Source organism: Polyodon spathula, chromosome 11 (assembly GCF_017654505.1).
Source record: "Polyodon spathula isolate WHYD16114869_AA chromosome 11, ASM1765450v1, whole genome shotgun sequence".
NCBI lineage: Eukaryota > Metazoa > Chordata > Actinopteri > Acipenseriformes > Polyodontidae > Polyodon > Polyodon spathula.
This window is the reverse complement of record NC_054544.1, coordinates 1,120,154-1,132,909: the sequence shown is the minus strand read 5'-3', so window position 1 is coordinate 1,132,909 and position 12,756 is coordinate 1,120,154. Positions and strand designations below refer to the sequence as shown.

Genomic DNA, 12,756 nt, shown 5'->3' with positions numbered 1-12,756 from the left:
ATTTTTATTTCTGTGAACACGGACCGTTTCTACAGACACAACACTTGGATCGAAACCCCCCGGGGGGGGGAGAACAGGCAGAAGCTATTTTTATATTTGAGTAGTATTGCTTATTAAAGTTGTACCCTTAGTATGCTACTTACATTTACTAGCAAATGTGTTCCAGACTGTTTAAAATTTGTTGAGGAACCTTTTGTGTATCTTGAAGAATTTAGTGAACCAGTCAATCCACAAGGCTAGATCTGCCCCTGTTCATAACTAATTGATTGATTGTGTTCACCATTTAAATATAACCAACCAATTAATATTCTACTTTTTTGTGTGACAGGGAGGGAGCAAGTAGATTTTTCTAGCATTTTGTCTCTTGGACAAGAAGTTTTTTTTCAAAAATTGCAGTCCCCTATTACTGCCCTGTGCACTCGCAGCTAGCACACAATCTGTCGTGACCACAAATATTCCAGCGGCCATTTGGACGTCATCTCTTTTTTTTGTTTTATCCACTTAAATCGCTTCCAAGAACAAAATTAAAAATGCAAAGCCTAGCCACGGGGAACAGTTTTCTGATACATTCCAATGCTCTGGCACATTGCTTTTCCACTGTGCCTCCTCAATTACAGAGACATTTCAGAATACATTTCAGTCCGCCGCTTTGCACATTATTTTAAGTTAGACATACAATGGCAGACTAGATGGTTCTGATTCTCACAAAGAATGCAGCATGGACAGCTGTACAGTAAGACAGTCTCTCCTTTTTCGATGTACTCATCATGCTCATCACTTGTTCCAGTTTCAGCTGACCACAATAGGCAACACAGTAACCTTGAAGTCTCCTATTTATTTTTTCCAACAGCATTTACCCATTGATATATTTTGACCTGATCCTACATTTAAATGCCAGCTATTGTAGATTGGTAAGAAATAAATAAATTGAGAATTGTTCTAAAAAGTGCACAGTAATAAAACCTGAGTCGCTTTGCAGTTGTTATACCTGCATTCTCTTGTGTTTTGTTGCAGACCTTGTGTGGACAGTAATGACCGCACGCTTCCGATTGCCTGCCGGCAGAACCTACAATGTACGAGCATCGGAGCAGGCGCGGGACAGACAGCACACAGAGGTGCTCTGTAATGTACTCCTCCTGGACAACTCTGTGCAAGCTTTCAAAGTTAATGTAAGTGTCTCGCATGTTTGAAACTACAATTCAGTCCATATTCTAAAATGATCCTTTGCTACAAGTTGTTATAATAAAGGAACGTTTACATTAAAATGTACAATGAAAATGGTTGAATCTTCAATTTAGAAAGCCTTGTAAATTGTAATCCCAGTACTCTATGGTCTGCCAATGTACTTGCAGCAAAGGGTTAACCAGAACCCTATTTTACATGCAGGGAACGTGTGACGTGCTGTATACCGTGTACGTAGTTCACAAGGGACATGAGCTCTTCAGAGTAAAATGCTTTTCATTCCATCGTGAAGCTCAAGAACAGACTTGCACAGGCTGTACTTCAAAAATTCATAGTAAACATGCTTTTGAAATGTACCTCATGACTCCATGTGTGGGTGAGTCATATTTCTGAGGATTCGAATGCTAAGGCCTCCTGTGCACCTCAGTTGTAGCGTTATCACGTGTGTCATTCTGGTTTTAGAGTGTGTCTGCCTCTGTGTTGACTGATTAATCTGTCAGCTCATTTTTCAAGGATCCGTACCATTGTTATTGCTCTGCACGCGTGCTGTTCTCTGCGTGTATGAAAGATGGTGAGTACAGAATTGAAGCACAGTGTGCTTTTACTTTAATATCACCTTCCATACCACACCTGGATAAAACACTAAGCATGACACGTTTCACCACTTCTTTTTGCTTTGTTAACTAGTTTATGAATTTCTGCATTAGTGAATAATAATGTACAATACATTTTTGCAAAATATGTAAAGAAGTTAAACTGACTTATATATATATATATATATATATATAATTACATCTGCATGTTTAAGTTTCCTCACCTTACATGCATTTCAGTAATAATGGAAACAAATACTACAAACATAAATCAGTTCTCAATAAAACAAACGCAGGTTTTTAACAAGGTCCATGCAGAATTCAGCTAGTGCAGGAATTAATCTGAATAGTTTTCATCTGAAGCAAAACGAATTGGGCATATTGTGAAATAAATGTGTGTCCTGTTCACAAATAAATATACCCCAGTTAAGCACAGTGCAAGTCATATAGACTGTAGTGAGGTTGTCTGAGCTTGTAAAAGAGGCATGCAAACAAATTCCAAATACTGTACACTGCTGGTCAATGTACTTCATATTTGGAAGTGTGTGTTATTGGAAGGATGGTATTGTAAAGGGCCTTTTGAGCATTTGCCAAGCACTTCTTTTATAGCGGGTCACTGCTGCCTGCTTGAACTCTTCAGGGACTAACTAAATACACAGCATATCAAGGCTAATGCATATTCAACATTATTCTTTAGTTCAGGACCTTGGGTTGGATCCAGCTAATGCTGGATTTACCAAGTTGTGCATAACACTTTAATTATTTTAAAACAGGGTCCTATTGTTTTCTGCAGACCTGTACATGTACATTAATTACTAGTTAGATTTGTGGATCTACTGTGCAGTTATTGCACTAAAGTACAGTGACTAGGCACCATGCTCTTAGTAACCGCGACATACATGTGATGCATCTGCTTTTAAAAGTAAAGATTCCCACTATCCTGTTGTGAAGCACAAACCCATAAGCATTCTAATACTGTAAGCTTAAATTCATCTAGCGAGTGTCCTCATGCATTAGGAGTTCAGTTGTATTATTGTATTTATTTATTTTGCTATAGTGATGTTCGGGACACAAGTGTAATGCAGATGTATATTTCCAGCCAAATAAACTGGAAAGACTGCAGCCGTACACGCCTGTTTGCTTGCTCATGGTTTCTGTACCTTTTTTAAGGTTTTGAAACACATAAGGCATAACAAGACAAACGCACAACTCCTGTGACCAGACCTGTCCTATACGCCCAGCACGCTCTTACATATCTCTGAAGATTTCTTTCATACTTTTGGTTTTCTCTTTTTGCGTGAACATGGTTCTGTTTGTCTTAGAGCAGCATTCCTGCCCATCAAGATGGTTAGTGTTTCAAATTAAAAACAGTGGAAGGGTAGTGTTGCTCCTTCTCCTCCTCCTCCTCTGTTTGGATTCCCAGCAGTGCGTGCGTGTGCGTGCGTGTGCACGCGTGTGTGCGCGTGTGTGTGTGTGTGTGTGTCTGTGCTTTATGTATATCTGTACTGGTGCTGTGATGAGTGTTGGACAATGTGAATAGCAGCATGGCAACATCAACAGCATGGTCAAGTGTTGTTTTTTTACAGTCATTTTTAAAAATATTGTTATTATTATTATTATTATTATTATTATTATTATTATTATTATTATTATTATTATTATTATTATTAATTTAATTTCAAGGTCAGGACTATATATATATATATATATATGATATATATATATATATATAATATATATCTATATATCTATATAATATATATATATATATTTATTTGGCTTACTGTACCACATATGGTAGACTTTAAAATGTGGATGCCAATAGCCATGTGCGTAGTGTTCTTGTTATACAATGCCTTTTACCACAAAATGTACTTGTGTAGCCTTCAGAGAACCAGACTGGTTTTGATTACTGAGCTTCAATTGCATATCTTTACCATTTCCTTTTTAAAATATTTTTTTTATAAAATATAGAAATTACTGATGCGCGTTCTTGAGATGTCATATCTTACTTACAGAGATGCCCAGGTCCTAATAGTTGTATGAGGAATTAACATTTACTTGTGGTGATTTAGCCAGGTCAGCAAACCTGCTCTAGTTTTTAATGTCCATGTCCGTGTCCCCCCAAACCCCCCCCCACACCACACCAAACCAGCATGCAGGGCTGTATTGTATAGTAAATGATGGGAAGAATGTATGCTGATCATTACAGTTTACAGTAGTGTGTTTGTGGCAGTGTTTATATGAAAGGGCTTAAAACTACAAGTGTTTCAGTTCCTCTCACTCCAGGACCTTGGGTAAGTCCTGTATTATCCAAGACTCTGGAAACAAGGTCTGGTCAAATTGCCCATGTAATACATTTCCTATGAGGTGGACAATCTATACCATGGTGCATTCGGATGGATAATCCCAGGTGGATCATTTCTAAATGCACAGACCCTTGATTAGAACAAATCTTGGACTACTCAATGTAATCCAAGATTACAGTTAATCAGGGTTTGTGAAGCCAGCAAAAGTTAGTGAATTACTTGGTGGGCCAAAAAGTACTGTAGCTTTGTGTCTGAGATAAAGATTCAGATAACATCCGGGGCTAAATCCAGTAAAAGCAGATTAAGAAAAAGCTTGTTTTTTTTCTAAGATTTGCACAGAGGTGAAAAGAGGTTTTGGTTGTGACGAACATCTTTAAGTTGTGTATTACATAACATCTTAATATTTTAGTATTTCATTTGGGCCATTCCGTGCAGCAATTTGTGTCCATGTGTCAACTTATTTCAGTGATGGAGACTGTATATATTTAATATAATTGTGTAATAGGCACATTGCCCTTCATGTCTTGATTTTCAACATATTTATATGGACATTTAAAGTGGGTGATGTTCAGCGAAGCAACCTCCACCCACCCCCCTCTCCAGTTTCTGCTTGCTGAAGCAGCATTTAATGTTGTGCTGCTTCTTTTAGAATTTAAGAGACAGCTGGGTTGGGTGCTTGCTATAAAATGCTGCAGGACCCAACTTCCAGTTTTGAAACCACTTCAGGCAAATGGCTCTGTAAATAACTACTGGCAAGTACAGCTGAAAAATAGCTTGAGGGCATAATTACTCCAGTCAGAAGCCTTTTAACTAATCGTATTTCCTTTTCTGACTGTTTTGTTTTCTTCCAAAGTTGTATGTATGGATGTATTCTAATACACACATTTACCTAATATAAACCCATTTTTAAATCAGGCTTTTGGCTGATTGGATATTTAAGAATTTAACTTTTTTTTTTTTTGTCCTGCTTAGCCAGAAGAGTACAAAGGGTGTAAAGAGCGGTCTGCCAAATTTCGTGAAAGAAAACGTTTATTGTAAAACAATGGATGGCTGTTAGATGACAGTCACTGCATGTGCAAGGAAGCTCTAGTTTGGAAATGTTCCGGGTGTTTGAGCAAAAATGAGTTTCCTCTAAAGCATTGAGTCAAAGAACAGCAGATCAAAATGACCTCTAGATCTTTGTAAAGGTTTGATAGCCCTATGGCATTACTGTTTATAATAGGCCAGCAAAAAAAAAACATACAGGTAGCTCACAGATCTTACACCAGTTGAAAGAGACCCAAGAATAAGGACTTTTCTTAAACCTGATCTCCAAAGTCCAGTCCACTATTTTCACTATCCAGTCCACTATTTCAGGCATATCCCAATCCAGTGTGCAAGGTGGCTCAGTGACTGACTCTTGGAGTGTGTTACTTTATAAATAGCAGCTCTGCTGTTTGTACACATTTCAAACTTGAATCCCATTTTTTGTATGTGTTTTTTTTTTTTTTAATGGCTGACAGATTATATACGTAAAAATCTTAGAGTATACAATTGAGAGTTCCAGGTGTTGGCTGATTTCACCACACTCCTGCTACCCTCTTTCAGTGTGTTTCTGTATGTTTGTTTTGAAATTGTGTCTGCAAGCAATCTGTTATTTGTTCTGGTAGGTAGTAGAGAGCAATAAACAAGTATATGATAACTTTTTATATGAGCTAAATTAGGAAGGACTTTTTTCCTATTGAAACATATTATACATCATTTTTCTTGCACACTGTTGATGGGACTGTACTGTACCGCATTGCTGAATGTTAATTGGTTCAGACAGTACTTCTGCAATAGCCTGTGTTCTCTTCAGTCCGATTTTTACACAGTGCAGATTTCTTTTTAAATTCTTGTCACTTCAGATTGTGTCTGTTTTGCTTTGCGTCAATTACAGTACAGTTATGAAACCATGTTAATTAAATAATTTGTGTGTCTTAAAATCTGTGTATCTAGGTTAAGCTGTTCCCAATTTAAAGAGGGAGAGCTGTGTCTGCAATAATAGGGGCGTGCTATAGACCACCAAATTCAGATACCAAGCAAAATAATCTGTTTTACAATAACATTAGAAATGCATGTAGCAAAGGAGAAGCCATACTAGTGAGGGATTTCAACTTCCCCCAGATAAAATAGGAAAACCCGGTGGTGAGCATATGGGAGACCACTGAAATTAAAGAAGGAATCTGTGAAAAAGATCTAGGAGTTTATGTTGACTCAGAAATGTCTTCATCTAGACCGTTTGGGGAAGCTGTAAAAAAGGCCAACAAAATTTTGGATAGATAGTAAAAAGTGTTGAATTTAACCAACTGACCAGAGAATGACAAGAAAGGCAGCAGCAGCAGCTTTCATCCCTTGTGAGCATACAATAATAATAATGTCACATATTCTCAATATTGGTGCCGTGGGATCTTAAAGAAATATTATCCATGGATAAGAGCTCAAATTGTTGTACTTGCTGTCCAGGGGAGGATGCACGAAGATCCACAGAAATGCATTCTGATGGTTTCAGTTGCATTTATTCAGTAACACTAACTGTTCTCTGTTCCTTTTCTTTCAGAAGCATGATCAAGGACAGATCCTGCTGGATCTAGTGTTCAAACATCTTGAATTGACAGAAAGAGACTACTTTGGATTGCAGCTGGCAGATGATTCTACTGACAGTCCGGTGAGTTGCCCTGTCGTTTTCCAATCATCCCGGGTTTCAGTGTTGTGAGTTAATCCACTGTGGTTAAACATGCTGTACGTGTCAAGAGCTCCTGATGCCGTCCAGTTGAGCTCCAGTCAACCGTACACAATGTGCTAATGTGTTGAAACTTAATCCGTTCATTCTAACATACACTGTGCAGCCTAGTCTCACTTGCTGTCAAGCCTTTTTAAATAACAATATCCAATGTGCAGTATGCATTTTTTAAATTACAATATACTATCATTAGTTCTTATGATTGGGGAAATTAGCTACGTTTCAAATGTGTGTGTGTGTGTGTGTGTGTGTGTGTGTGTGTGTGTGTGTGTAGTGAAGTGTTTCATAATGATATGAAAGACACTTGTCATAGAGAAATTAGACTCATTTGTATTATTTTATGTTTTAGTTTTTGAGAAGTATACTAACTGTCAGTTGATAACAGAATCCAGAATGTGCAACCTGAACATTTTAATAAATTAAAAAATAGCCAAGCTTAGTAATGTTCTGTGGAATTTTACCTTAACCAATCCAGAACAATGGGAATGGTAATTAGAACCATTACGTCATGGTTTCTAGTGTGCTGCTAGCCTGTTCTATAAGAAGCTGTTAATGTTTATGGCTGAACAGGTTCAAGCAAGTATCTTAAAGGGGATCATAAAAACCACAGTCTCTTGTGAGTTATCAGCTCTATTGTAATTGTGTGGCTTGTTGTGTACAGTAGATGAATTAGTGATGAGCAGCCAGTTTTCATTGAGTAATCTCCATTGCTGAATATAATGGAATGATCCTAGTCAGCAAACAGGAAAAAGTAAATATGGACTATAATTGGATTCAAAAATTGGCTGGTGTGATTCAAACACAAAATCATGACGGATTCGGTATGCTTGGGTTACACCAGGAGGAAGCTTCTCTTTAAGTATTACATTCGCCACTTTAAAACAGTAACCGTGTCCAGTAATAATTCACTTTCAATTGTAATTGTCACTATATAATCTACTTCTAATGGAAAATGCAGTGTTTTTATTATGTTTCCACCACCTAATGAATACTGTAGACTCATTTGTCTACATCTGATTAGTTTGATTTTATCTTTGTGTTAACTGGTTATCATTTTTTAAACAATTGACACTTTGTAATCTGTGACTGACAGTAATAGATAGTGCTACCTTCAGCATGAGTGTGAGCATAACCCACTGAGCATCTTGAAACGGAAGGGGGAACCAGTGTAAGTGCTTTCACATTGAATTGCTCGTTAATTAACCTCGGCACATACAACCAGTATTGCATCTAATGCAAATACATTTTTAAAGCTATCGTTTTACCGAGGCGATAAGGACTGACAGTTATCTGGGAACAGCTCCAAGCTTACCACAAACAGACAGTCAAGAGCTGCAGGATTTCTTTGCTGACTGTTTTCATGGTAAATATTTTGCAGAGGTGGCTGGATCCAAACAAACCCATTAGGAAGCAGTTAAAAAGTAAGTTTACCTACTCTTACTGGTACCCTTTTTAATTTACATTACTGGATGTAATTATAATGCCAAGCATTTTTTATTTTTTTACATTGTAGGGGGATCTCCTCATTGTTTGAACTTTAGAGTCAAATTCTTTGTAAGTGACCCAGATAAACTACAGGAAGAGTACACTAGGTGAGTCAATATGAATGATTTCCTTTTAGCGGGGGTGGTAGCTATAATGATCAGAAGTAACACCTAGACTACAATGTCTTAACCAACGTTAAGGAAACAAACCACATAGAGTATATCTGCACTCAGTCTTTGGAAAGGACATTTGTGCCTGGGGGTTGTTTTTTTTGGATTGAGACTCTGTCTTCCCGGGGTTAATAGATTTCTAATAGGCTGAAAAGGCAGGTGAAGACCATGCATTGTGAGCTGTCATCTACTGTTCCTGTGAAAGCCCTTACAATGTATACAGACACTGGAGGTAATAAATACACGTGGGACCCTGTAGTAGAGAAAGTGCAGTATTGTGCACTAAAGAGGAACTTTAGAAACATGGGAATTTGTGGTGTTAGTTTGGAATTTCATGTATTGATTGTTCCTTTATTAGGTACCAGTATTTTTTGCAGCTGAAGCAAGATATTCTTACTGGAAGGTCAGTAAAATACTTTAAAGTACATACATCTGTGAAACACTGCTTGATTTTAATTATTATGTGATTCATTATTATGTTTTCTCAATTGCTTTGTTTGACCTCCTTTTAAGGTTACCTTGTCCGTACAACACTGCAGTGCTTCTGGCATCCTATGCTGTTCAGTGTAAGTATATCAAACTTTGAAGTTTAAGGGAAGCTGTGTATTGCATAGTTGTGTCAGCAAATGTGTATAAGTCTTTCGTTTTGTAAAGTGTACATTATCACGTTTTGTATTTAGTGTTGTTTAATCAGGTTCCCAAATTTACAGTGCTGCCTTTTCTATTAATTTACAAAGAAAAAGAACATTTAAATGTAGAGTTCCAAAAAGCAAAAGACAGTTGTGTGGTTTCTGTGGGGACAGGAACACTTTTGCATAACAGCACAGTGCTTGATAGGCAGTCTGTCAGTTCAATTTAAAGTGAAATCCAAAAGAAATATTTAAGTAAAATGCTATTACACAGTACAACTGCAGTTTGCAGAAGAATATGAGAAGACCTAAACACTTGGCAGCAATGAAAAAAAGATGCAGTACTGTATGCACTGTGCCCCAGACACCCTCCGATGTATAAAATTATGCCGTACTGTATGCACTGTGCCCCAGACACCCTCTGATGAATAAAATGATGCCATACTGTATGCACTGTGCCCCAGACACCCTCTGATGTATAAAAAGATGCAGTACTGTATGCACTCTGATGTATAAAAAGATGTGCCCCAGACACCCTCTGATGAATAAAACGATGCCGTACTGTATGCACTGTGCCCCAGACACCCTCTGATGTATAAAAAGATGCAGTACTGTATGCACTGTGCCCCAGACACCCTCTGATGAATAAAATGATGCCGTACTGTATGCACTGTGCCCCAGACACCCTCTGATGAATAAAACGATGCAGTACTGTGTGCACTGTGCCCCAGACACCCTCTGATGAATAAAACGATGCAGTACTGTAGGCACTGTGCCCCAGACACCCTCTGTAACTGGGCACAGTTCTCAGATGATGTAATCCTAAATGATTACCGTCTTGGGTCAGATGATGAAACAGTTATCCAGTTAACTCTTTCACTTAATGCATACAGTGGTTCATGGACTCTGGTTTGTGGATTGACCTGAATACCATCACTGGGGGGAAAATGCAATTATTGAACAAAAAAAGCTGGAGGCAAAGCACATGTATTACTAAGCTTTCAATGGTGTGGTTATCCTTTTATAGGAAGCCTGTATTCTCGGTGGGGTTTAAAATGTGGAATTGGTATATAGGTCAAAACTGAAGTAGTCGCTGCCTTCCCTTGTTAATAACCACACTTCTGTTTGTTTTTGGCTTTTAATGTTTTTTCCACAATTATTCAGATTTACTATTCTTTAATTGTCACTGGACGTGGTGGTGGAAATACCTAATGCAACAGTAATATAGAATTAGGCACAGTAACTATTAGTGTCATCCTCCTTAGAGTTGTCTCTTCACTGCAGATTAGTATGAGGATTAGAAATTGGTATTGGCGCATTGGTCTTGTCCATCACAATGTTAATCTGTTCGTCCGTGGTTTGTTGCCTCCTACACTTTGTGATCTAATTTAAGTAACGCTGCATGCTTTGTGTTTCAGCTGAACTGGGAGACTGTAACCAGTCAGAGCACTTGCCTGGCTACCTCGCCGATTACTGTTTCATCCCAAACCCTCCTCAAGACTTTGAAAAGGAAATTGCAAAACAACATCAGCAACACAAGTAAGCTTCACACGAGTAAAAAAAAAAAAAAAAAAGCATGTGCTATGGGGCCCCGGCGCTTGACATTGTGAGGACATTCTTAACCCCTGAATACACTGCTGCATTGCTGGAGTAAATATACAGACAAGACTAGACCGTCCATATTTTGAATAGTAAATGTTCTTGTTATAGACAATAGAAATACCATGAAAGATTTCTTCTTATTGTGTTGATTCTTTATGGAGAAATAGACACACATGATTGATTTGATAGTGTGTTCGATTTATTTATTTTTTGTTCTGTTGTTGCAGAGGCTTGTCTCCAGCAGAGGCAGAACTGAACTATGTTAATACAGCACGCACGTTAGAATTCTACGGAGTCGAATTGCACTATGCAAGGGTAAGCGTTCAGTGGGCCTTTTATCGAATCGTGTGTGTGTGTGTTCTATATATGCTTTTGCATTTGTCACAGCTGATCTAGAACATGTATATATGTTTTAAAAAGCAGTAATCAATTTAAAAAGCACCTTTTATATAACAGAATACATCAAACTTTAAAGTATTATTGGGTTTCATTTTAATACATGCAAGTTCCCCTCCTAAAATAACATTTCAATAAGTTGAAGTTTAACTGTATTTAGTAAATCTCAAAATCCTGTCCAGCGTGGGGACCCCCAGAAAACCAGACTGCTTTGTCCTTTGTCATTGTAGAGATCAATTGCTACAGTTGAGCGTGCACTGGCCGGGGCTAGTGAGGGCTGCACAATAGACAATACAGCACTGGACATTGGAAGAAGTCATTGTGTCCCTTCATAAATACGCTGAAAGCTGTGTAATCTGATGCCTGTGAAATTCTTAAGCCAGCATTGGCCTCCACAGCTAGAGATGACAGTTTGATATACAGTAATAGGACATGGAAAACTGACCTAGCATTAAGAGTTAAGGTTAACCAAGAAAGAAGCATCTGTGTGATGGGGCTTCTTCTTTTTGTAAATGGCATGAATGCAGTGACTGTTAACCTAGAAGATTTCTTGATGTTGGTTTCACCAGATGTTTCCCTGTTTTGAAAATTGTTCAATGCAAACCAACAGATATCACCTAAAGTCAAACTAATTATGAAAAATAGAACAAATTAAAACAAACACCTGTTTAAGTTGCCGTCAATAAAATATGTTCCCACTGAAACTGCCCAAACAGAGTGCAGTATGGAAATGCACTCAAGGCTTTTAAAGCATGGTGGATGTCCCTTTCCATCAACAGGGATGTGAATAAGACTCCCATTGCATAGCAGTTTGATCCATTCCTGGTTTTACTTGAGTTTAATAAGGCACACCTGAGCTTGTTACCTACACACTGTAGGTTATCAAGTTTGTAGTAAAACCTGGAATGGGTGACACTGCTGTGCAATGGGAGTCTCATTTCCGCCCCTGCCCAATTCCAATGGCGTGTAGGAGCAGTAACACATGTACTGCTCAGTCCTCAGTCCTGCTGTGCATTTCTGTACTATGCAGATGTGTTCTTGGAGGTGTTATGCAAAGTAACAAAATGCTGAATTAACAGTTAATGTCGTGTTTTCTCTTGTTTTCAGGATCAAAGTAACACTGACATTTTGATTGGAGTCATGTCAGGAGGGCTTGTAATTTATAAGAACAGGGTACGAATCAACTGCTTTCCATGGTAAGAATACATATGTTTTAAACGAGCTATATGTTCACATTTGGGTACTCTCGGAATGAACAATTTTGAAATGGGCATTACTGGGATGGAAGTAAGACTCCTATTGCATAGCAATTTAACCTACTCCAGGTTTTAGTCCGAGTTTCATTACCCACAGGTGTGTCTTATTAAAATGTGTAGTAAAACCAGGAATAGATGAAACTGCTGTGCACTGGGAGTCTTACTTCTGTCCCTGCATTAACTTGGGAGATGGTGGAGCTGCAGTAGGAAAAGCATTGATTTCACTGTGCTCGGATACAGTCCCTTGTACCCGGACATGCCACGGCTCCACACTCCTCCCAGGTACTGCCGCTTCAAGAGGTGGAAAAGGGATTTCCTATCTGGAAGGCAAGATGTTGTGGCATGCTTTGTACTCGACAGCTAATCTGCTTTT

General features: G+C 38.3%; 1 protein-coding gene across 2 annotated transcripts in view; it reads left to right on the top strand.

The window, feature by feature from the left end:
• The window catches only part of LOC121323135 (tyrosine-protein phosphatase non-receptor type 4-like), a 58,271-nt gene that overhangs the window by 15,017 nt on the left and 30,498 nt on the right, over positions 1-12,756 (top strand). The window contains exons 2-10 of one of the 2 annotated variants that reach the window (XM_041263946.1): positions 1,015-1,169; positions 6,666-6,770; positions 8,224-8,266; positions 8,359-8,437; positions 8,859-8,903; positions 9,014-9,066; positions 10,548-10,668; positions 10,959-11,046; positions 12,235-12,323. In XM_041263946.1, coding sequence (XP_041119880.1) covers positions 1,032-1,169; positions 6,666-6,770; positions 8,224-8,266; positions 8,359-8,437; positions 8,859-8,903; positions 9,014-9,066; positions 10,548-10,668; positions 10,959-11,046; positions 12,235-12,323 — 761 coding nt within the window. In that variant the 5' untranslated portion in view covers positions 1,015-1,031. Of the gene's footprint in view, positions 1-1,014; positions 1,170-6,662; positions 6,771-8,223; positions 8,267-8,358; positions 8,438-8,858; positions 8,904-9,013; positions 9,067-10,547; positions 10,669-10,958; positions 11,047-12,234; positions 12,324-12,756 lie in introns of both variants that reach the window. The other variant, XM_041263945.1, reaches the window with a different exon arrangement.